The sequence below is a fragment of the Eufriesea mexicana genome, unplaced genomic scaffold (assembly GCF_001483705.2).
Source record: "Eufriesea mexicana isolate 0111107269 unplaced genomic scaffold, ASM148370v2 scaffold14421, whole genome shotgun sequence".
Classification (NCBI taxonomy): domain Eukaryota; kingdom Metazoa; phylum Arthropoda; class Insecta; order Hymenoptera; family Apidae; genus Eufriesea; species Eufriesea mexicana.
Window position 1 is genome coordinate 96,892 of NW_016921875.1, and position 23,976 is coordinate 120,867.

The 23,976-nt window shown below is 38.2% G+C and overlaps 7 protein-coding genes and 2 long non-coding RNA genes across 10 annotated transcripts in view; 4 read left to right on the forward strand and 5 right to left on the reverse strand.

The window, feature by feature from the left end:
- P5CS (Delta[1]-pyrroline-5-carboxylate synthase) overlaps window positions 1–8,918 on the forward strand; it is a 10,127-nt gene extending 1,209 nt beyond the window's left edge. Inside the window, exons 2-6 of one of the 2 annotated variants that reach the window (XM_017909065.1) lie at window positions 2,561–2,864; window positions 5,155–5,802; window positions 6,870–7,687; window positions 7,750–8,040; window positions 8,164–8,918. In XM_017909065.1, coding sequence (XP_017764554.1) covers window positions 2,561–2,864; window positions 5,155–5,802; window positions 6,870–7,687; window positions 7,750–8,040; window positions 8,164–8,331 — 2,229 coding nt within the window. In that variant the 3' untranslated portion in view covers window positions 8,332–8,918. Of the gene's footprint in view, window positions 1–2,560; window positions 2,865–5,154; window positions 5,803–6,869; window positions 7,688–7,749; window positions 8,041–8,163 lie in introns of those variants that run through there. The other variant, XM_017909066.1, reaches the window with a different exon arrangement.
- An 871-nt stretch (window positions 8,919–9,789) lies between these two features.
- On the reverse strand, window positions 9,790–11,623 carry U4-U6-60K (U4-U6 small nuclear riboprotein factor 60K). Its single transcript, XM_017909053.1, has 4 exons — window positions 11,088–11,623; window positions 10,633–11,010; window positions 10,347–10,560; window positions 9,790–10,281 (listed from the first exon to the last, which is right to left on the reverse strand). The coding sequence occupies exons 1-4, from the start codon at window positions 11,611–11,613 to the stop codon at window positions 9,822–9,824; spliced, it is 1,578 nt and encodes a 525-aa protein (XP_017764542.1). The 5' UTR covers window positions 11,614–11,623; the 3' UTR covers window positions 9,790–9,821.
- A 1,132-nt stretch (window positions 11,624–12,755) lies between these two features.
- Window positions 12,756–13,200, reverse strand: LOC108553959 (histone H4). Its single transcript, XM_017909061.1, has one exon. The coding sequence runs from the start codon at window positions 13,198–13,200 to the stop codon at window positions 12,889–12,891; it is 312 nt and encodes a 103-aa protein (XP_017764550.1). The 3' UTR covers window positions 12,756–12,888.
- Window positions 13,201–13,420: 220 nt separating this feature from the next.
- Window positions 13,421–13,914, forward strand: LOC108553955 (histone H3). Its single transcript, XM_017909057.1, has one exon. It carries the CDS (start codon window positions 13,464–13,466, stop codon window positions 13,872–13,874), a length of 411 nt encoding a protein of 136 aa, XP_017764546.1. The 5' UTR covers window positions 13,421–13,463; the 3' UTR covers window positions 13,875–13,914.
- Window positions 13,915–15,052: 1,138 nt separating this feature from the next.
- LOC108553960 (uncharacterized) lies at window positions 15,053–15,573 on the forward strand. Its single transcript, XR_001890670.1, has 3 exons — window positions 15,053–15,133; window positions 15,281–15,381; window positions 15,493–15,573. It is a non-coding gene; the product is annotated as an uncharacterized LOC108553960 (long non-coding RNA).
- Window positions 15,574–15,777: 204 nt separating this feature from the next.
- LOC108553961 (uncharacterized) lies at window positions 15,778–16,661 on the reverse strand. Its single transcript, XR_001890671.1, has 3 exons — window positions 16,448–16,661; window positions 15,967–16,144; window positions 15,778–15,858 (listed from the first exon to the last, which is right to left on the reverse strand). It is a non-coding gene; the product is annotated as an uncharacterized LOC108553961 (long non-coding RNA).
- A 1,642-nt stretch (window positions 16,662–18,303) lies between these two features.
- Window positions 18,304–19,053, reverse strand: LOC108553953 (histone H1). The gene has a single exon (XM_017909054.1). It carries the CDS (start codon window positions 18,981–18,983, stop codon window positions 18,312–18,314), a length of 672 nt encoding a protein of 223 aa, XP_017764543.1. The 5' UTR covers window positions 18,984–19,053; the 3' UTR covers window positions 18,304–18,311.
- Window positions 19,054–21,256: 2,203 nt separating this feature from the next.
- LOC108553957 (histone H2B) lies at window positions 21,257–22,164 on the reverse strand. Its single transcript, XM_017909059.1, has one exon. The coding sequence runs from the start codon at window positions 22,119–22,121 to the stop codon at window positions 21,750–21,752; it is 372 nt and encodes a 123-aa protein (XP_017764548.1). The 5' UTR covers window positions 22,122–22,164; the 3' UTR covers window positions 21,257–21,749.
- Window positions 22,165–22,384: 220 nt separating this feature from the next.
- Window positions 22,385–22,764, forward strand: LOC108553956 (histone H2A). Its single transcript, XM_017909058.1, has one exon. It carries the CDS (start codon window positions 22,385–22,387, stop codon window positions 22,757–22,759), a length of 375 nt encoding a protein of 124 aa, XP_017764547.1. The 3' UTR covers window positions 22,760–22,764.
- Window positions 22,765–23,976: the final 1,212 nt, after the last annotated feature.

Here is a 23,976-nt window from a genome sequence, read left to right on the forward strand (position 1 = left end):
TTCGTACAATCATCCCGCTCTTCCGTGTCATTTGCACGTAACGAGTCTCGATCGTGGAATATTTCCTTCTCATTGCCAGATCCATGATCCACGATCCAAATGCCAATATATCGTATTCAAAGCGATCGCGTTAGGTTTGTCAATATAATAAAAGGAATTCGACAAATTAAGCAATGGCGCGGTTATCGAGTCTAACGCTTGTTTATCCCTACGTCAAAACAAAGGAGATAAGGTGATCGAGATCGATTCCGGGAAATTTCGAACACGCGTTTACCGAGAGGATCGTGTGCCACCTCGTCGTCACATTTTCTCCACGACCGGCATCCACTAGCCGATAAGTATCGCGTTTTATCAATTGACACCTAATCACGATCCAGACACGACACTGGCAGCGTGGTAACGAGAAACGATCGTCGATAATTCGCGTGGCGTGCTCTCCTCTATTTCGAGATCGATCCCGTCGTCGACCTAGATCGGAATCGATAGGGATATCGGAATCGGTCGACAGGTCCAGCGAAATCAACAGGTCGATGAAGACTCGCGAAGATCCAGCGATCTCGTTGGGTCCGCGTCATCGCGTACTTTATCATCGCGAATGTTAGAATTAGGAATTGATTATGACTGAAAAGAAACTGCGTCTTGGAAAACGGAGATAAGAGACGCGGTGCGAGGTGATTTACAGCGCGCAATCGGCAATCTTTCGCTTGCGAAACCGGCAGAATCTGCGTCAAGACGAATCCGGAATTGACGTTGTGTCACCGAAGGACGATTCCTCGAAAAATTCTTCCGAGATGGGGAGAAATTCGCGTTGCCTCGCGAGTGGTATTCGAGTGGGAGCGGAAACTCGACGAAGAAATGCGGGAAAGTCGAAAACGTAACGAAACGTGGAAAACAGATGTCGCTGTCGGATCAATCGTTTTCATTTCGAATGAATTATTCATTCCGGTGTAATTCCGTCAACAGAGATTGACGAAAATGCCATTAAACCGGAAACGAAATTGCCCGATCGCTTTCCCATTTTTCTCCCCTCTTTCATTTCCACCCCTCTGAATCATGCGTTCTTACATACCCCTAGTATCTCAACTTGCGTCCATCTTGACGCGAGGATACATGGCCTCGAACCCCGTGATAGTCATATAAATGGACAAACATTTTGGAAACGGCGCAATTTGAAATTATACCAGTTAAATATAAAACACGATATATCTGGTGTAAAAAAAAATCTTGAAAATATTGCGCTGCGAAATATTTTTACTCTCATCGAGCGATCCTACACATTCGTCCGGTTCTCGAGGCTTGGAAAACGAGAGACCTTTCACGTGCACAGTCGTCGATGCGTTAACGAACCTCATTTTCCACGATATTTAACTCGGCTCCATGGACACGTGAACAGATCTGTAATTTTATGTAACCGATAGATCGATCCGGGAAGAGGTTACACGTGTACGCGAGAAAGTATGTCGAGTGGCAATCGAATGGAAATTGGCAGCCGGAAATTTTTCGTTCTCGATTGAAGTGTTGCACGGGAAGATAACATTGGAGAACTTAAACGATCGTAGACTCGCGAGATAGCAGATTACGCGGTCGGTTTGAAGAAGCGATCAAAGGACCCCTAACATCGTCGCGAGATACGAGAGGACGCGTGTCGCCGCGATGGTGTTTCGCTGAATTGCGGGTAAAAATCGAGGAATAAATTTGTTCGATGAAACGACGAATTAGGGGAGGCGAATTAACTCACCCTGGGACAGAGAGATACGCGGCGAGGCATCGCGACCGGTCGTCACCGCGAGAGCGGTGGTTGAAAGTATAGAAATCGTTCGAGGCTTTCCATTTGCAAATGGAAAGATCTTTGCTTCAGATTTTAATGACTATCCTTGATGAATAACGCGTCTTACGATACACGCCGCACATTTCAACGAACAACACGGGGAAACGGTTAGAACATTTCGACCCTCGACGCGAGAGGGGTCGTACAAAATGGTAAACATAATGATCAAAGGGTGGAAGCGATTTGCTTACTCGCGAGATAGAGTAAATAGAGTAAAATTGAACAAATAAAATAATTAACCCTTTCGCTGCCGAGATATTTCACCGCGAATAACAAAATTTTATCTCATCTTTGATATTTAACCAGTTAAGTGTGTTTGACGACTATATCCGTCACGGAGACATGGCAGAATTTCGTGTCATGGCGACTATATTTTGTTACCATTTAATATTTAAATTGCAAATTTAAATTGGCGAAAAACTAAAATATATTCGTAAACATTTTGAACCAATATTTCAACAGCGACACTTATTCTGCGTTTGACGGCTATGTGCGTCATCGCTTGATTCTCGCGACACACACGGGTTAAGAAATTTTAGTCCCATTATGTCAGAAGAAGCAAGTCCATACGATTAAGTTGGCCATACGACGTCGCAAGAAATCGTATATGAATGAGTTGCAAATACTGTATAATACTGATAAAACGGCTGAGGCTCGAATGGTCCCGGCGGTAGCGAAAGGGTTAATTTTGCAAGGAAATTCAGGTAAATAGACTTACATAGCGAATTACAGTCGACAGAGGGGCCTCGGAAAGCAGCGATGTTCAACGATCGCAGCCAGCTGACGTACACGAGACGTTTGGTGGTGAAATTGGGTAGCGCCGTTATCACGAGGGAAGACGAACACGGACTGGCACTGGGTCGCTTAGCGTCTATAGTCGAACAGGTAGCCGAGTGCCAAAACGGAGGTCGTGAATGTATTATGGTAACTAGCGGAGCGGTCGCATTCGGCAAACAGAAGCTAGCCCAGGAACTGTTGATGTCCTTATCAATGAGGGAGACGCTGAGTCCTGGCGGTCACATGAGAAAACGCTCGGGTATAATTCTACGCATACACGTCAACTACTTACGGTCATCAATGGAGACAAGCTTCTCTCTTCGTTTACTAACAGAGACATCCAAGTCGCTCGCTGTTCCCCGTTTCGGAAACCAATTTCAAACTATTTTCCTCGCGACGAACTCGTGGAATATTCTACTGGATCAGAAGTCGGCAACCTTTCCACTGAAAATAAGATCTCATTTAAATTTCCTCAGTAACGAATTATTACCTCGTCTAAATCGTCCTCCTCTGCCATCTGTAATTAAACAATCAAAGATTATTCGATGTTTAAATATTTTTCGTGGTACAAAACGCAGAAAAATAACTTACGGACACTTGGGTTCGCCGACTTCTGCCTATCGGGGTGAAGTAAATCGATATTGGCTTTCGCTCGATCGCGGAATTTGTCGATGATTCCGATTCACTTTGCAGCTACGCAAACCCGAGAAACCTCATGCACGATTCGCATTACAATGGAGGCCGATGTATCGTGTTCGATGAGAATTCTATGCCACGACTTGGATATCCGGCAGTAATTCGACCCGAGATGCGATCGTTTCACCATGAATTTCGTTTCTCAGAATGTTATCAGCTAACTGCAAATTAGAGTACACGATCCTGCCGTTCTATGCACTTACTTGCCTCTGCTCGTGCTCCCGTTTTCTTTATATCTCGCGCGCTAATGAGTCTCGAGTGTAGCGAGAACGTGTCAGGATTTACCTTCGCGGCAGGTCTTCGTGTTTCCTCGCCTATACTTCTCGCGAATTCATCCGTCGCGACCCGATAATTAACCACGATTACAAGAGTCGCCAATGGTCACACGAAACGCGAGAAGAGTAATGCCCAGCCGCTGTTTTAATCGTCCGTGGTGGATCGATCGGCCGAATAATACCGACGAGTTATGAAGATTAAATTGCCCGAATGTAAATCCTCTTCTCCGAGTGAAAACGTACAATCTGCTGGCCTGATGAGAATCGTGAGATGTTTCCCTGGATGAAGCACGGTCGCATCGATTGATACCACAAGAATCCTGTAGGCGCGTACACGTGCATACAGTACGCCACAAAATGATAGCGCAGGCAATAATTTTTAGCGTTTGGCGTAGTGCTAAGCTTCCCCTGTAAAATCAAAATTGATTTGCAATCGTAAATTCTTTTTTCGCCAACACTACTTCTAGGTTCCACGAGACTCGGTGAAAATCATGGTATATGCGACACCATTTTGTCGCGCACCGTGTACGCGTACACGTGAAATACAGAGATACACAAGATTTCGTGAAACGTTATAGTAGAAACAAGATTCGCGAACAAAAGTTAAATAACGTAAAGTTTACTTATTTAGCTATTTCATATTTTTGTCAGGGAAATGATTTGCTTAAAAAGGAGGATTCGCTGATATAGTTCGGTATTGTTTGCTCGCGTTAACAAGGCGAGGATATTTCCTTTTTCGCGGGTATTCGCGTAACGGTCGTGTGAAAGAAATCGATACAGGGGCTCGTAAATTTCGAAGCAAGTACGAACACTAGACCGTTCACGACTGGGACTCGTCGGGGCGTCCCCGAGGTACTTTCGGATATCCAGGGACTCCTCGGCAACTTGACAATGTCCGGTGCTCCTATGTAGGTTAAACTAACAACCGCGAGCCGCCCAATTCTTTTACCGGCAGTTCCTTCGAAATTCTATTTGCCCGGGAAAACATTCGCGGTAATTCCTCCTTTCGAGGAAAGCGACGATCGACCACGCGATAGACAGAAATTGCTGGGAAAATAGCGCCGCCTTGTTTCTTATTACTCTCACGGAAACGTGTTCGCGAAGTCGGATGGTCGTCGACCTTTTCCGGCTTTCCTGACACGTTTTGGCAAGGGAAGCACGTCGAGTCGAGATCATGAGAGCACGATAAATTATCAAGATGCTGCCCGTGTTTTATCCAGCCGCTTTGCTGACGCGTTCATCGAATCATTTTAATCGTCTCGCGATAATATTGAGATTAGCCGAAAACCAACCAACCTCTGCATATCGTGGAAAAATAACTTCCTATCGTCTTCTCTTTTGCGTCACGCGTGAATTCCTGAAAAGAGGAAAATTGTTAGAGCTCGAATCGCGCTATCGATACACGAGGATGAGCGGTCAACTGATTTTGGACCGACTCCAAAAGACCATAAGAGTACAAGCAAAAACCATTTACCCAACGATACCGTTTGTTGTACCACGCACGATCTGCTGACCGCACATCCACCCAACGCTCCAGTGACGAAGAGATACGGTAATTTCGATCTAATGTTCACGCAGGCACTCCTTTGGAACCTAGAGCAGCAGCCGCAGTGGGTCAGTCGGGCTTGATGTCGCTGTACGACGCGATGTTTGCCCAGTATGGCGTGAAACTGGCTCAAGTGTTGGTCACCAAGCCGGACTTCTACAACGAGGAAACTCGTAAGAACCTGTTCAGCACCCTGAGCGAATTACTCAGCTTGAACATCGTACCTATAATCAATACCAACGACGCGGTCTCACCACCGCCGCACGTTGACGAGGAAGTGGCCGGTAGCGGTGGTAGAAGAGGTATTTCCATCAAAGACAACGACTCCTTGGCCGCTATGTTGGCCGCTGAGATCCAGGCTGACTTGTTAATCTTGATGAGCGACGTCGACGGCATTTATAATTTACCGCCGTGGCAAGATGGAGCCAAGATGCTGCATACGTTCAGCACGGACCTTAGGGACACCATCAAGTTTGGACAGAAGTCAAAGGTCGGTACCGGTGGCATGGACGCGAAGGTTAATGCAGCGCTTTGGGCCCTGGATCGAGGTGTCTCCGTGGTGATCTGTAACGGAACACAAGAGAAGGCTGTTGAGTATATCCTGTCTGGAAGAAAGATCGGTACATTCTTCACGCAGACAACCGAAACTTCCACGCCTGTGGAAGTCGTCGCTGAGGATGGTAAAACGCTTTTTTATCCTGTGGCAAAGTTTTATATCTTCCGAGCTTGTTATGTGGCAAAAGGAATAGCGAGAGGTTCGAAAATGTCGCAAACAGCGAATTTGAAGTTACTCCGATGGTTGGACTTTTAACCAGTAAGACGAAGTTACATTTTTCTTTTTCTCCTTCTCTTTTTCTCGCTTTTCCTAGTTTCCGTTGAAAGGAAAAAGTTGCCGTAGGAAGATTATTGCGTTTGTACGAGATAATTTTTTCGTAGAGGGATCGGTCAGTAGCGTTATTTTGTTCTACCGACCATAGAAATATAGGTCATCGATTATCGAAGGTAGAAATGAAACGGCTTACGGCTACTGTATCGTGGCCATTGTACAATTATCCGCGACACATACCGCGCTCCCCTAAGATATAGAAAAATGTCACATTATTCGGTGGAAATATATTTCGTTCCAACAACTTTCGGTCAACGTGGTCGGCCATTGAAAAAGTAAGTGAAAAGAAAAGTAGTTAAATATTCCTTTAACTCGAGAGCTTCTCCGAGCGAAATACCTTCCATTCTCGTTACTACTTCGAGTAATTTTTATCAGCATCGGATTCCATTAAAACTTATTTAATATATTCTTCGCGGCCATTCCACTGAATAGACTACGCGTTACGAACCCTGTAGTTCTTTCGAGAATAATCAATTTTATCCACTGAACAGACGTAACCTCTATTTCTTCCTCTTTCTCGATATTACATTCTAAGAAAAATCTCGATAACGAAACGGGATAGAAAAGGTACTTGGGACTAAAGCTCGGGAAATAAATCAACGTTCGAGATGGTTTATTCGCGTTTTAATTTTTAGATTTATAGAGAAAGACAAAATTAACGAATCACCTTAAACATTTAACGTTCCTCGTCGTGGCGCCAAACATCCTCCACAGACCAGACCATCGGAACACCGTTTAACATCTTAATATATATTAATGTCTACGTCTTAATACCCAAAGTCAGATCGTCTATAGTATAGTACTTCCCAGCTTCAAAATTCCTGCGAAAAATTGCTGGAATGTAAAACCAATAATTTCCAGCTCGAATCGGAAGTCGAACTCTTCAAGCTCTCCACCCGGAGGAACGAGCAAGCTGCATCAACACGTTAGCTGATCTGCTGGAATCCCGACAAAGGGAAATTCTGAACGCCAACATGAAGGATCTCGAGGAGGCGGAGAAAAGTGGCTTGGCGAAGGCTTTGCTCTCTCGTCTTTCATTAACGCCCGCCAAACTGAAATCTCTGAGCTCTGGACTGCGGCAAATTGCCAACGATTCTTTAACGATAGTTGGCCGTGTGCTCAGGAGGACCAAGTTGGCCGAGGGCCTGGAATTAAAACAAATCACCGTCCCTATCGGTGTGCTGCTGGTGATCTTCGAATCGCGACCCGACAGTCTACCTCAGGTGGCAGCATTGGCCATGTCCAGCGCCAACGGGCTTCTCCTGAAAGGCGGCAAGGAAGCAGCCAACAGCAATCGGTACTTAATGGAGCTGGTAAAGGAGGCACTGAGCACCGTCGGTGCTGCCAATGCGATATCCCTCATCTCGACCAGGGAGGACGTCGGTGACCTGCTGTCGATGGGCAAGCACATAGACCTGGTGATTCCTCGAGGCAGCTCTGACCTCGTTCGCACCATTCAGGAACAGTCGAAGCACATTCCCGTCCTGGGACATGCAGAGGGCATCTGTCACGTTTACGTGGACAGGGACGCGGATCTGATGAAAGCTCTGAGAATCATCAGGGACTCGAAATGCGATTACCCTGCTGCTTGTAACGCCATGGAGACTTTGCTTATTCACGAGAACCACATGAAGGGTAGCTTCTTCACGGATGTCTGCAACATGCTGCAGAAGGAAGGAGTAAGTGGATTAATGATAAGATATTGGAACAAGGGATTACTCATAGCTACCTCACGTTCTAGGTGAAAGTCAATTCCGGACCGAAATTGAGGAAGCAATTGACATTCGGTCCGCCAGCCGCGAAGAGCATGAAGACCGAGTATGGCGCCCTCGAGTGCTCGATCGAGGTCGTGTCAGACGTCGATGACGCGATAAATCATATTCACAAATACGGCAGCGGGCACACGGATGTCATCGTTACCGAAAACAGCCAACAAGCAGCCCACTTTCAGAGGGAAGTTGACAGTGCATGCGTCTTCCACAACGCCAGTACTCGGTTTTCTGATGGATACCGATTCGGTCTCGGTGCCGAGGTAAGTTGCTAAAATCATTACGCGATTCTGCGAATCTTTTATTTACTACAGGAGATTTCAAGATCTCAACGAGGTATAGATTTTTGCGTTAATCGTGCTGCCTTTCAATGAATATTTTAACAGGTCGGAATTTCCACCGCACGAATTCACGCACGTGGTCCAGTGGGAGTAGACGGACTACTGACCACAAAATGGGTGCTGCACGGCGATGGTCACGCAGCTGCCGATTTCGCAGAGGGTGGCGACAAAGTTTGGCTCCATCAGTCATTACCTCTGAACGAATCGGCATGAGGTTCGTTGCAATCACCCGGAGATATCGGAATCTTCGCTTCCACTGCACGGTGGACTCTACGTCGAAGGGAACGAGGGAAAGGTCACTCGACCTCCATTTTCGATTTGTCCAGAGTAACGAGTACCTTTCTCTCCACCCTTCGATCGTTCATTGATAAATGTTTACAAATAGCTAAAAATTCGACCAGGTGGAAACGGTAATGTGTACATTTCCGCTGAAAGGAATATCTCTTCGACGAGATCCTCCTGTTCGATAATGGAATCGTTACTGTTGATTCGCCGTTAGTTTAATATCGATGAAACATAGCAAAAGAAATTGGAATGAACAAAAGTACGTGGATTATTTCTAAAATAGAAGTAGAAATACTGCGCTTATTAAGTGAATTAATTTTCTTTTAGAATAAGTATTATCTGTAAGAGCTACAACCGTAAATGTAATTTTAGCAGAACACGTTGTTTGTAGAATCATAACTTTGTCCTATCCTTCGATGAACCAAAGAATGTTAAAATTATGAATCAAACAAAAGCAATGTACCACGTGATTAATTTAAAGTTATATAAATATACCGTCGGTCAATTTTTACTTGCACCAGGAATTTTATTACATCGCAATGTTCCTTTCTAATTATGATATGAATTAAAAAGCGCGTAAGAGGGAAACGAAGTAACAATAAGAATTGCTTGTACATGCAAAATGATTTTTCATTGAAGAAAGAAGCGTCAGCATGAGTATTCTGGAAACTTATTGCGAAACTCGTTAATAATGTAAAAGCATAAGAGAAACTCTTATTCGCAGTCGCTTCGATCGATGTTTAGTTAAGTCGCTCAGTTATATTCAAAACTTCTCGCTGAACTATCAACTCGAGAACTTGCACGTATCATTTTAAGTTCCCTCGATCTTAGATAATCAAGACACCAATTATAAAGTTATCTATCTACCTGCGGACTTCCTAAATTTAATCGATTGTTAACAATGTCAACGTTTCGTTAACGATGCCACGATCGTTTACAGAGTACATGTAAAAAAATCAATAAAAATATGGAAAACGAAATCGGTTTCGAAAGGAACGTTCGATATAAATAGGCACGGGTATCTTTTTGCAATTACGTATAATTATGTTTATCGGGAATGACGCAAAACTGCAATCGGCCAGCAAACTTCTAAGTACAAAGTCCAATCGCAATAATAGCAAGAATAATTTCACGAATAGTTCAAGAACTTATTAATCTCAGTCACTGTTGTCGATAGTGAATATTTCTTATCGAAAGCAATGCGTTAATTTGTGAAGATCGACATAATAATAGTCTAATATTCGATTGATCTAGTAAACGTAACGATATTGTGATAATATTTGAGGGACAAATAATAAAGAATAAATGTTTATTATTTCTCCTATAATACAAAAATGAAGTTTCCTTACATGCATCGTTAAAGCTGACTCCCTGAAGTATGTTCTTCCTTAAATTACACTTTATTCAGTCAAGAATTTTTACATGTTTTCAGGAGCCCACAATTTAAACGTTCGGTCGTATGAACTGGTTCCAATAAATTTATGATCGGGGGAAATATCAACGCACATGACTTTACCGTCATGACCTGGTAACGTTTTAAGTGGTTGCCAGGTCTTGTTCGACCATATTTTCGCAGTATTGTCGTACGATGAAGTTACCAAATACTGTCCTTCTATCCTTTGATATTTCACGTCTGATAATAAGTTAGTATGGGCAGGTATCGTATACACGCAAGACCTTTTTCGTAAATCCCATATTTTACAAGTATTATCTTCACTCGCTGTTGCTATGTGAAATCCGTTTGGAGAAAAGTCGATACCAAATATAGATTTCAAATGACCTTCCATAAACATTATGCACCGTCCTGTACGAAGATCCCATACTCGACCAAAGGAATCGTGACCACCTGTAGCACTTACACTACCATCAACCTGAAAACTATAAATTGAATTGAACATTTTGTTCTTTGCTATGTGAACTATTTATAATTTTAAATATTTTACCTAATACAATGCACTGCTCTGGCATGACCTTCCTGATGTAAAACTTCTGCTTGCTGTTCCAAGTCCCAAAGTCTCCATGACGCATCGTAGCAGCATGTTCCAAGAAATCTACCAGATGGATGGAATGCTAACCTTGAAACTCTATGTGGCTCGTGTCCTTCAACTTCAGCTAAGGGTTCCTCCCCATATCCACCACTCCATAATTTTACTGTTCCTATATATGCAGTGGAAATACTTTACTGAACTATATATTGCAAATTCTTGATACAATAAAAAATTCATATACCATCAGAAGCACAGGACGCCAAGATACAAGTCTGTCCAGCTTTTTCCCCTACCACCTCTTCAGTAATAGTAGCTTTTGGATGAAAAACAATGCAGCCAACATTACAAGTGTGTCCTTTAAGAATTCTTAACAAAGTACAGTCAGGTACAGACCATAATTTGCACAACCCTGACCATGAAGCTGTAGCAAGCACTTTGGAATTGGGACTGAACTGACAGAAAGAAATTGGCCTAGTATCACCAATTTGAGAACAATAAATTGTCAATGCTTGTAATTTTTTTAGTAACTCTTGACGGCGTGCTGTACGTGTAGCTGTTGGCAGCTCCAAATCGTGCCGTGCTTTATCCAGTCTGGCCTTTGCTCTAGGCAATGAATATGCTGTAATATAAATGAAAATAATATCACACAAACAAACAAACAAACAATAAAATACAAAACATTAATTTTATACTTACTAGCAATCCAAGAACGTGCTATCTGAAGAGATTCTGGCCCTTCGTGATACCATGTTGTTTCAGTATCCCTTTCAATTGGATGAGAAGGCTTTTCTTCTTCGTCGTGTTTTTTCTTAATTGCATCTTCACCTAAATTGGCTAATAATTCTCTTAATCTTGTTCTCCTATCTGCAGGTCCTTCTCCAAAAAGACAAATAGGTTCTCCTAATTGTCTCAAATTTTTCTTTACTTCTGAATCATCTGTAGACACATTAATTTGACGAGCTTTCTTTCTACGTTCAAATTCTTCTAAAAGTGCTTGTCTGTCTTTAGACATCTCATCTTCCAGTTCCATATATTCATTCGATATGTGTATATTTCCCAAAGCAAAAGCAGCGTTGACATTATCTCCCAAATTCGTGGCATCTTTTTCCTCTTCAGAAGATTCCGCCACAGCCGCCAATCTAGCACGTTCCGCTTCTTCGAGTGATCCATAATGAACCGTTTTCTGTTTTTTAACGTATACCAAATCTTCGTCATCTGACATTTTAGTCAATTACTTTTCCCAATAACAGACTGCAAAAATATAACATAAAATTAGCAAACAATAATTATTTCTTAACCTTATATGAAATTTAAACATAACCTATATCACAAACAAAACATGTATAAGTATGACGTTATGAAATAATTTTTTACACGAGTTAGAAAAAGTTACGCACAAATATAAATGCAATGGCTTTGAAAGCTTATTCAAATGATTTCATTCATAAAGATAACTCATTAGAGAAAAGTATTTCATAGCTATCAGCTGTCAAGTGGGAAGCGCTATACTGTAGAAATATCCAAGATGGAAAACAAAAATTGATCATATTCCTCTTAATTCAAGACTTCTTTTATTGAGATATCGTTCAAATAACCAACCTTTTTCATTCAGTATTTTTAATTATAAGCTTATACACAATAACTTCATGTAAATTTATAACTACAAGTTTATACAGTATCATAAGTATGTACTATAACGTATTTCAAAATCTTCACCCTAAAATTCATATATAAATGTTACTTACTTAAAAATAAGGTATATAAAATTCAAATAATTTTTATCTACGTATATCTGGTTTTACTTCTACATAATTTACAACTGGAAAATAATCAGGTCGGGAATTAGAAAATCAAGTTGCAAGATGTAAGTCATATCGAGATGCATATGCATATGCGTCACATAGAAAATTTTAAATCTCAGATTGTAAAAGTATTTTCTAATCAATGTTCAAAATTTCAGTTTCATGGTAATAGAAGAATAACAAATTATATACTTACATAAAAATTCTTTTATATATACTAAATAGAAATAACTATAAATATTGTTCCATCCCGAAAGAGGTTAGAATTCACCTTTTCGATACACGATTATAAAATATACAGTTAGCATTCAACATTTTATATACACACGTAATTTCATTGTCACAATCCTAAATATTTTCCTATTTAGAATTTTACGAATTCCTCAATAATAAATCAGTTAAACTTACTACTTCAATAATAGAAAATATGTACTGTTGAACAAAGCTAGCTAATATAAACGTTTATAATAAAACAATTATATAAGAATTATATTTGAAATATTTTAGAATAGAGATAAGGAATGAGTAAGAAAGAAATGCTAAATTCGTGTTATGGCAGACATTTTTCATGTATGCTTGAATCAATTTATACGTAAGTTTTATATTGAGACAGAGAGGATTCATACGTTTGAAAATATTGTTGGCCCTGATAAGGGCCGTTTGTGTTTATAAATGCAGCAATATAGCAGCACCAATTAACCACCAAAACCGTAGAGAGTTCTGCCTTGGCGTTTCAAAGCGTAAACGACATCCATTGCCGTTACGGTCTTCCTTTTAGCGTGCTCGGTGTATGTAACAGCATCACGGATAACGTTTTCTAGGAAAACTTTTAGTACACCTCGCGTTTCTTCGTAGATCAGACCAGAAATACGCTTCACACCACCACGACGAGCAAGACGACGGATAGCTGGTTTCGTGATACCTTGGATATTATCACGCAAAACCTTCCTATGACGCTTGGCTCCTCCCTTTCCCAATCCTTTTCCTCCCTTTCCACGGCCAGTCATAATGAAAAATTAACTAGAAGATGCGTATTACTCCAACAGCAACAATCGAATGTGTGCCTCCAGTCTCTTGCAGCCCCCTTTTATACTAACTCCAGAGTAACTCCCCACCGCCTGACCAGCAGCCAATCAGAGACGACCGAGCGGGAGCTGCAACGTATAAAAAGGGGTCATCAGCAGTCGAACAACGCATTGCACATTGTGTGAATATATTCGACGCATCGTTATATTATCTTAACGTACTTCGTTTCTAAGGAGGAGAGACAATGGCTCGTACCAAGCAAACCGCTCGTAAATCAACTGGTGGGAAGGCTCCACGTAAGCAGTTGGCTACTAAGGCTGCTCGCAAGAGTGCACCGGCTACTGGTGGAGTGAAAAAGCCTCATCGCTATAGGCCTGGAACCGTCGCTCTTCGTGAAATTCGACGATACCAGAAAAGCACGGAACTTCTCATCCGAAAATTGCCGTTCCAACGACTAGTTCGTGAAATTGCACAAGATTTCAAGACCGATCTGAGATTCCAAAGTTCAGCTGTCATGGCCCTGCAAGAAGCTAGCGAGGCGTATCTCGTTGGTCTTTTCGAAGACACCAATTTGTGCGCCATTCACGCTAAGCGCGTTACAATCATGCCAAAGGATATTCAGCTGGCTCGTCGTATTCGTGGAGAGAGAGCTTAAATTATTTAGGCTACTTACAATACAATCGGCCCTTTTTAGGGCCAAAATTTCCTTTGAATGTAGTGACTCGAGGTGTTAAACTATGGATTACGTCATACCTTTTACACATTGAAATTCAAATTCCTTATCCTTAGATCTTTAGATCAAACGATTCAACCATATTTTTACCCGTATCGATTCTTAATTTTTATACCTAACAGGTATAGTTTCCATAAATATTCTTCCGTTAGAAATATGTTCAAAATCCCTTCGAAATAACCGACCGTTATTACTTTAGGGTACGCGTATAGTGCTTCCCACAGAGAAGCAACATCTGCTCCTTGCTTCTTTGTGTAGGAAACCAGACCCTGCCTGGTTCCCCCTTATTAAATTTTTCCCCTCTACCTAACAACTTTCTACTCCTGTCCAGATGTAAAAGTTAAACTAGTAAAATTTTGAATAGCATTAATACTGCATACGCTCTTATTTAACGAAACAATTTTTACGGAGTGTGTTATATAAAGTATTACGGTTAGAAAAAATTTGAGCCACGTTGATGAAAGTATTACTTCATTTTGAGAAATTTCGTGATCCACAAAAAAGCCATTTGTGTTAATAATATTTGAGATTTTATTCAGTTGCAATAAAATTGCTTCGACGTTTCTCAAAGGCAGCTTAAATAATAATTAAATAAGAAAGTTTTACGCAGTTAAGGATGTGTACAACGTTGCAGTTTAAACTTTAGGTGAAAGTCGGTTTATTGAGATAGAAATCAGGTGCGTATTCGTAAGTTTTCTCCTTTATTTTATTAAATTTTTATTACAGGGTACCTAGAGCAGTTTCTTGAAAATAATATTTGTATTAATTTTCAACCTAAAATTAAAATTGTCTAACTTCGTTCATATGGACACTTGCAGAACGTAACCTTGTATTGGGAATAATAGAAATTTCCATTTTCGTCGAACAGGACGTGGAAAGTAGTAACTGTGTGAAAGCCAAAAAGAAGGAATCTTTTATCTTTGATTGTAGAAGAATTCTTTTCCAATGATGTGGGATTTGTATTTTATCAAAACAGTGTTTTTAAAATCTCAAATGTTGTATATCAAGTTGAAATTCCAATGGATGCTAACGTAATTTTACAAATTCATTTTTGTAGGTTATCTGAAATAGTAATATTCTTACCAAACAAACGCAATATAGTCGAAACACTTTTGTTTGCATTTTATGAATCAGATGAAATACTGATAATCAACGATATGCCATGACTCGTTTATCTAACTGTGAGTATCGTATAACAAAGTTAAGAGCATAAAATATATTTTCTATAAGAAATTGAGCAATATTGGTTATATTCAGTCATTAGTAAAATTCAATTGTTTAAATAACAAGTGCCAATACAAGGAATCATAGCTTTGTTTTTGTTTTAGAAATTGGATAAAAAATGTCAATAGTGAATTGTCTTGTGGGTTACGGCGAAATTGGAAATATAACAGTATTCATAATGGAAAGCACAGAAGGACATAAAGAGGTCAAAAAAGTGAAGTTTTTTATTTATGAAACCAGTATCGAGGTTATAGGTTATCTACATAAAATCAGAAGGAAGTCGAAGCTTCCAGCAATCACTATTTTTCTGTTACAGATATTTTTGTCTGTGAACTATGGTTATGTTAACAAACAGCAACGGACAAACCCAACGGTTGGCTAGAGAGAAGGGTAGCCATTTCAACTGTACCCGATCCGGATAGCATAGAATGTATGGGGCGAATAGCAGTGGGGATGCAAGTTGAGTTGAAGTGAGAAAAGAAGAATAGGAATCGAGTGTTTTCTTCGTCCAGCATTCCGTTCTCGCCGGCAATAATATATGAATAGCTGTAATTATCAAGCTTGGTAACCTATTCACCAACACAAAATTTGTATACGAAAGTCATACTGAAAATTCGATGCATATTTCGTTCAAGCTTCATTCTTTTATATATTCCATATTTTCATTTGTCGCAAATTTATCCTAAGAAAGTGTCATCGTTTCAATAAAAAGGTATGGCTAAATGTAAAACTAGATCGGATAGCTATAAACCTATCAATTTACTCAGCAGTTAAAAAATAATATACTTACCTTCTAAATTTTATACAATTTCCAATTTTCTTATTTTATGAGATTATAATATTCAGATAGAATAGAAAGAATATTCAACAAAAGTTTCATAATTTTTGGCTCCTACCATATAACATAGAAATCATAAAATCAGTCATCTCGCAGAGCCCTTTACCCCTTTTTAGCCTAGATCAGCATCCTGAAGAAAAAATTAAAAATAATTATTTACACATCACGTGTAGAGCCATTATAGCTATGAAATATGTGAGGTATATCTTTAATAAAATCAAAAACCTTTTTATAATTTAACTCAATCAAAACACAAACATTTATCGATCATACAAATTGTTACCTGAATCCATTAATGAGAAATTTAAGTAATAACCTAACCTATCTTTTATTCCATATAAAATAAAACCTTTAAAACAGCTGTTCAGGCTAAAGCATAAAGCTTTACAGTAACTCAATAGATTTAACAAGTTTTTTCCTATATTTTATTCACCAATCATTGCAGTATATTGTCTGCGTAGGAAGAACAAATCCTATCCAATAAGATAGATGTACGTTAAAAGAGGCTTCTCGGTGACTGCACAGTCCCCACCCAAGCGAAAGAGGAGAAAAAAGAAAGGAATCAGGCGTTACTGAAATAATAAAAGGGCAAACACTTTATATTCAATATACAATGCACTTCTGAACCTCACGAATGTCGGACAGCAAATGCACTAAATGTGTTTTGTACCATACCAGCGGTTTCATTATATAACGGAAGAGAGTATCTTCGTTCACCAATCACATGCGAGCTCTTGGTTCTGGCTATAGGATGGTATTCGTTATTCACACTATGATGCCCAGGATGCATTCACGTATTTTACGACCAATGAAAATAAAAGATATTATTAACCTTTATTACACTTATTGATTACAAAATTATAAACTATTTGATGTAAAATATATTTGTATTTTTTACAAAAAATAACATTAGTCATTTGTAAAATAAATACAAATTTAATATTCCTATACTAATAATAAATATTTATCTATAGGAAATACGAGAATTTTTTGATTATTGAAATATCTTATTAAAATATAATGGAATGAATATACGTCTCAATTAGCAATATGAAGCGAGCAAACCTAAATTGTCCAATGTTTCCAATTCTGTTCTCAAAACAGCATGTAGTATAGATCATAAACAGCGAGGTTGCAAAATTAGTTACAAATAAAGAAATCATATTTCAAGTGCTGAAATAAATAAATTAATTGTAATATAGACATAAGTATTTGAAATATATTTTATATAATACATAAAAATACAAATTGCTATGATATATAAAATAGTATTACTGTTTCTTATTTTCTCATTCGTAGAAATAATAATTAGTATTTCCTACCTGACTTTCTACCTATATACGAAAAACCGTTAATCGTTGAAACGTCATTTCTTTATTGCGCGCAACCCTAAATCAGAATGTAGAACATATTGTCCCTAAGTGACTCATCGCCCTAAAACATTAATCGATATTATTATTCGGTGAATTATAGCTTATATTAACATCTGGAAAATAGGATATGTTCTTAAGAGTGCCGTTACATTTCCTTGATTTGCTATACTCGTACTTGTCTCAATAATGTACAAAATCGAGCTCCTTTCTTTTTGCATAATCAATAAAAGTCATATATATAACAATAAGTGAGCAACACTCACATACAAAAGCTATCATTGAAAATATATTTATCGCTGTTAAAAAGTTTTAAAAATATTTGTTATTAAAATTTATTCATGAACACAAAGCCTAACACTTTCTGCTGCAACGATTATGCATTTAATATCAATTGAGCTATACCTATGAATTTAATACAGAAGATTTCATGTCAGTTTTCATAAAAAATTTGGTACGTTCTAAGTTTATATGTGTGCGCACAGTGAATACATGTTCCTACACATCCACGTTTTGGCGGGAACTGGTGGGTAGTATAGGCTAGAGGTATACGGTTATGCAGCATTTCCCCGTTAGATTCCCTAGCACCACGCTCAACGATGCAGCACGGTTGCAAACACAATAGCTTGAAACTCACTGCTTTTTTCTTTCTTTCTCATCAAAGGTGGTGTCTAAATGTAATTTGTAAATAATTATTATAACATGTGCAGAGATAAAATGCACGTTTTATCATTAAAAATATTTTTGTACTTTATGAATCGACATATAATATACATTAATATAATTAATTTCATAGCCTACCTTTCTATATTATCTAACTTACATATCGAGCTAAAATAAAATTATTACGTATTAAATATTTCGTAATGATTGATTTGTTTGTGACGAGTTTATGATGAATAGGAAAGAGATCTTGTTGAAAAATAATTATTTTTTTGCTGAAGCCTTCTGCGTCTTTGGTGTCGCAGCTTTCTTGGGTTTAGGAGTCTTGGTTTTGGCTGCTGGTGCTTTGGCGGTCTTTTTAGTTTTCGACATGCTTTTGGCTTCAGTAGCAACTTTAGGTTTTGCAACAGCTGCCTTGGACGGGCTCTTCTTCACTGGTGCCGGTTTCTTTTCGGCGGCAGCTTTCTTCGGTGTTGCTGGTTTCTTAGCTGGGGCAGTTTTCTTCGAAACTGTCTTCTTCTCTACCCACTGTGTCTTCTTCGGCGTAGATTTTTTCGCTGGATGCGGTACCTTTTTCACCTTGGAAGTCTCAGTCTTTCCACTAGAGAGCTTGAAAGATCCAGATGCCCCCTTGCCTTTAGTTTGGACGACAGTGCCGGATGTCACAGCGGTCTTCAAATACCGCTTAATGAACGGGGCGAATTTTTCCCCGTCAACTTTATACGTGGTGGCGATGTATTTTTTTATAGCTTGCAGGGACGAGCCTTTCCGATCCTTCAATTCCTTAATAGCAGCGTTAACCATTTCCGATGTTGGTGGATGGGATGCTTTCTCACGCTGCGATTTTGACTTGCTTTTCGATGGTTTCTTCGCCGGTGTAGCAGGATTTTCTGCAGTCTCCACTGCAGTACTACTAGCGTTCGCTTTGTCTTCCATTTTTGTGGTATTACTCAACAACAACGGATAAGAAGTTTATACAAAGTGCCTCGAGGTAGCTAGACCAACAATGATCCTCTTGCTTAATGGTAGTTAGCTTCGGTGAGAGCGGTGTTCTTTCTTGAGCGCGGACCATGGAGAGAGTCTCACCCAATATGTCGGATGCCGCGATTCCATGACAGCGAAGAAGCGGTAAATATACCTTTACTTTTAAGCTTTATTTTTCTAAATTACGAGTACGTTGACAAGTAACTGATATGCGAAAATATAGCTGCGTGTTTGTAGTTTTATTTGGTTATCGATTTTCATCTATATTCGCCCGTTTAAGCTAAATATCGCGCCGTTCAACGAGGTCCGTCTTTTCGGTGCGATAGAACATCGTGTAGAAAAACTTAAAAATCTAAACATTTAGACGAAAATTGGCATAATGACTATATGAAAAATTTTAGAAAAAGGACTGCTGCTAATTTACGTTCAATCGTTTTCGTCCTACATGCAACGGATACTTGAAAAACTTGCTTGATATTCGATCGCTTAGTGATGTATAACGTGAACCACGAATGTTCTATCGTTGGATTAATATCAATTCCCATGGATGTGTGAAATATTCGGTTTATGTATCTAGAATGGATTTTTATTGCATTTTTCATATGCTCAGTATTCTCAGAGGCGAATTCATGACATTTGCAGTTATTCAAGGGTTTCTGTCTGCTGTTCTTTTTCTGATGGAGATAGTGATAGCATGTACGAGGAAACTAAGTTTCAAAATGAGAAATGAAAATACTGTCTTAAAAATATTTTCACAAAATCATTTATTTTGTACCTTACTTATTTTCAACAAAAATAAGTTTCATTTCGGAAATTTAATCATAAATCAATATGATAAAAATAGCAGTCTTATACGACATATAATTTTTTTCTTCTGAAATAGTGCGAACATTAAATACTGTATTCATCGTGTGTCATATGTTTTTTCCATTTTTTCCATAAAAAAGGCCCAACATATATAACACTATTTAATGTGTGTTATCATATTTTATCATATATTATCATATTTATCTGACATGAGATTGGATAAATTTTGTCTCTAGCTCTGTCATAGAAAACTATACTCAGTTCTTTTTACAGAGTATAACAATCGAAAAATTCTTTCAAATATGCTAAGTTACTGTTCGTCTCTTGAAAAATCAATAAAAAAGCGAATGCTATTTTGTAGTTACTTATCTTATACTTAGATAATCTTTGTTTCAAACTTCCTATTTTATGTATTATTGAACGAAGCTGTCGAAGCATTTTGATTATCTATATATTTATATTTTAATCTACAAATTAACTATAAACTCTACTGTACTAATTAACTTAGGATGAGGGTAAAGGTTTTTCATAAGCATTCAGTTTATAAAACATGATAAGCAAGTTTACGATCAGAGTCGCAACTTGAGGTAGTTGTACAAACTACAGGACACGTCATCATTGATTCGCTTGTCAGGTTTATAGAAGAACCATCTATATTTTGTTTCGAAAAAGGATAGTGTAGTCCTAAAGCAAGTATTGATTTATTATAAAATAAAAGAAATGATAATGCCTAAATATTTCTAAGTTACTATTCTTTATTATTTGTGCGTTATTTCTCCACATACCAATTTCTTCGTTCATCAAAAAATTTAAGTATGGAGGGCACGCTACAGGGCGTAGGTTCTGACATCTGGCGTAAGAAATTTTTACTTTAGTTGCTAAAGTTTAAGCTATAAACAGTACTTACGTACAACGAAAATAAAACTAAATTCATTTTAGAATTTTCTAATGTATTTTATTCATTGATTCCTTTGTTGCTGCTATCTTGTTCACAAATAATCTTTCTTCTCGTCCACCAATCAAATTCCACGTTTGCAAGGGACAGTTACTCCATCTATACGGAAGGTATTACTGTAATGATTCATCAATGATGATTTTAAAATAAATATTAATTTGTTTATTAATCAAGAAGCATTCTAGACATATTTAACGTAAATACATGGCATTTTCTATAAATTATAATAAGATTACAATTTATTTTTGTATGAAAATTTAATTACAGTGAAAATAGTGATTTAGTTTGATGTTTTTATTGTAACGTGACATTATCCTAACAAAATTAATATAATTTTATTTTAACAAAATAATATGCAAACTGCGAGCTAGTATTATTGTAACGTGTAAGTTCTAACCTGCAATTCTGCATTGTGATAAAATTAGGTTATAATACTTATATAAATTTTAAACTTATGCGAGCCATGATAGATTTCAAAATTTTCATTTCTTTAGTAATGCTTAAGAGCTTTGTGAAATAGTCGCTATCTATTTGCCCAAATGAAAAATTAAAATGCTTAGCGAATCTACATCATTGATCGTCACATTGAATGTTCCTCGGATACGGACTGCGCAAGTCAATAGTCGGCAAAACACCGCGGAAAACAATTAGAAAAATGGCTTCGTCTTTCCTACAAGTTTTGAGTTTTCATGATATTTAGTAAGGAAATCCTACAAATATAATCTTCTCTTAATATAATTTAGAACTGGAATATTTCAAGAACTTGATTTTCACAATTTTATGAAGTCCATGATTATAGGAAATTGGAATATAGTTGAACATAGGTAGAAATGATTGGGATATAATTTGGGTAGTAGTATAATAAACGTGAATATAATATAGTTATAACCAAGATTGTTTAACGTTGTTAAATTTTTGTTGGCCCTTAGAAGGGCCGTTTCTGTACGCTGATGCGTTTACTTTGAACTGGTATACTTGGTGACAGCTTTAGTACCCTCAGAGACAGCGTGTTTTGCCAATTCACCAGGCAACAGCAGTCTGACGGCAGTTTGGATTTCCCGGGATGTAATGGTGGATCTCTTGTTATAATGAGCCAATCGTGATGCTTCAGCAGCAATTCGCTCAAAAACATCATTTACAAAACTGTTCATGATGCTCATGGCTTTACTGGAAATTCCAGTATCAGGGTGGACCTGCTTCAGCACTTTGTAGATGTAGATTGCATAGCTTTCCTTCCTCCTCCTCTTCTTCTTCTTATCAGATTTGCTGATGTTCTTCTGAGCTTTTCCAGCTTTCTTCACAGCTTTTCCGCTTGCTTTAGGTGGCATCTTCGCAACTGGTTCGTGATACTTGAGGTACACTCTACGGTTGTAAGACTCGAAGACTGAATGTCGGTTGACTGTGCAGGCGCCTTATATAGCTTGAAACGTAGCAGTAACAGCGCACCAATGGCGTGCGAGCTTGCACACCATTGGTCCGCTCGTGCTCGTGACGGGTGGCTTATAAGGATTGCCTCGCCGTGGACAGCGCACATTTCGATCGAGTCTGTTGGAGTGCATTTGTAGTACTTACACTTTAGTTAACGTGAACCATGTCTGGTCGTGGCAAAGGTGGAAAAGCTAAGGGAAAGGCGAAGTCTCGCTCTAATCGAGCTGGCTTGCAGTTCCCTGTTGGTCGTATTCATAGACTACTTCGTAAAGGAAATTACGCTGAACGTGTTGGTGCCGGAGCACCAGTATATCTGGCAGCCGTCATGGAATATTTGGCGGCTGAAGTGTTAGAATTGGCGGGAAATGCTGCAAGAGATAATAAAAAGACCAGAATTATCCCTCGTCACCTTCAACTTGCTATACGTAATGACGAAGAATTGAATAAACTACTTTCGGGCGTAACCATAGCACAAGGCGGTGTTCTACCAAATATTCAAGCAGTCCTATTGCCAAAGAAAACTGAGAAGAAAGCATAATCATACCAAACAACATCGAGACAAATTGGCCCTTTTTAGGGCCACAAAATATTTTACAATGAAGGAATTTCTTAGTTCACCTTAATTCATAATTCAACACAATTTTAAATATCCCCATTCTACATTCCATATTATACTACATCTATTTACATCTATATTACAAACCTAGTAATATTAAATCATGAATAGTCGGAAGAAAGTACTAGTAAATATCGTACACATTTGTATATATTTTAAATATAAAAAGGGTATTCAGTATGAGTTAATACATGGCAAAGGATTGAGATCTCTGTAATAGCTTTATAAACTCTCCGTCAGTAAAGATCACGATTATTCAGGTTGTAAATTAGATCATCAAGAAGTCCATGTATATTACACTTAACATTATTGGTTACATATAAGGGAAAATGGCGTGGTTTAATTGACAATTTAATTTGTATATAGAAAAATAGAAAACATAAAATATAATTTATAGAAATTTGGAACAAAAAACAGATTTTGTTCACATATATAGAGCAAAAAGTGTTAACGGATTACGTACATATGTATATTTTCATATGGCTCTGGTCATGGTTTGCGATTTGCTTACCTACATACTATTTTTACCATTGGCTGCTCGTTAATGTTAAAAAACATTTATCTTAATTATTTATCGTTCTATCGTAATTCATACGAAATCTAATGCAGTCTTCATATCTAGCTTTCTCATACATTACGAAGTATTTCTAGGTTAAGTATCAGTCTTAAAATGTGTAGAGGCATACAATACTTTTTTCTACAAATTTTTATATAAATGTAAAGCTACTCAAAACTTCAGTATATTTACAGTAATAACTATTTTACTATTAATTATTATTACTATTAATTTTAGTGCTGGTAGGAGAAATATAATACTGCATTGCTAAATTTTTCAATCTTTTAAAACCGAAAGAATAAAAAATCCTTAGGTACATAGGGTGGAAAAGGTTCTGGATTCTTCCAGTATATGAAACCTAGCTAATATGGCACAATCTGCATAAAAATCTACTTTCACAATTAATTAAAGTGGGCTACATGCGAAGGCTCAAGTAATTGCAAGTACTGAAAAAATTAAATTCCATAAATAATAACGGCACAAATGATACTTTCAAAGACCATAAATTTTTTCAGAATGGTTGAATTTCTAAGTTGTATAATACTTCAATGAACGTGATATTTAATTCTTTCTAACCTTCGTT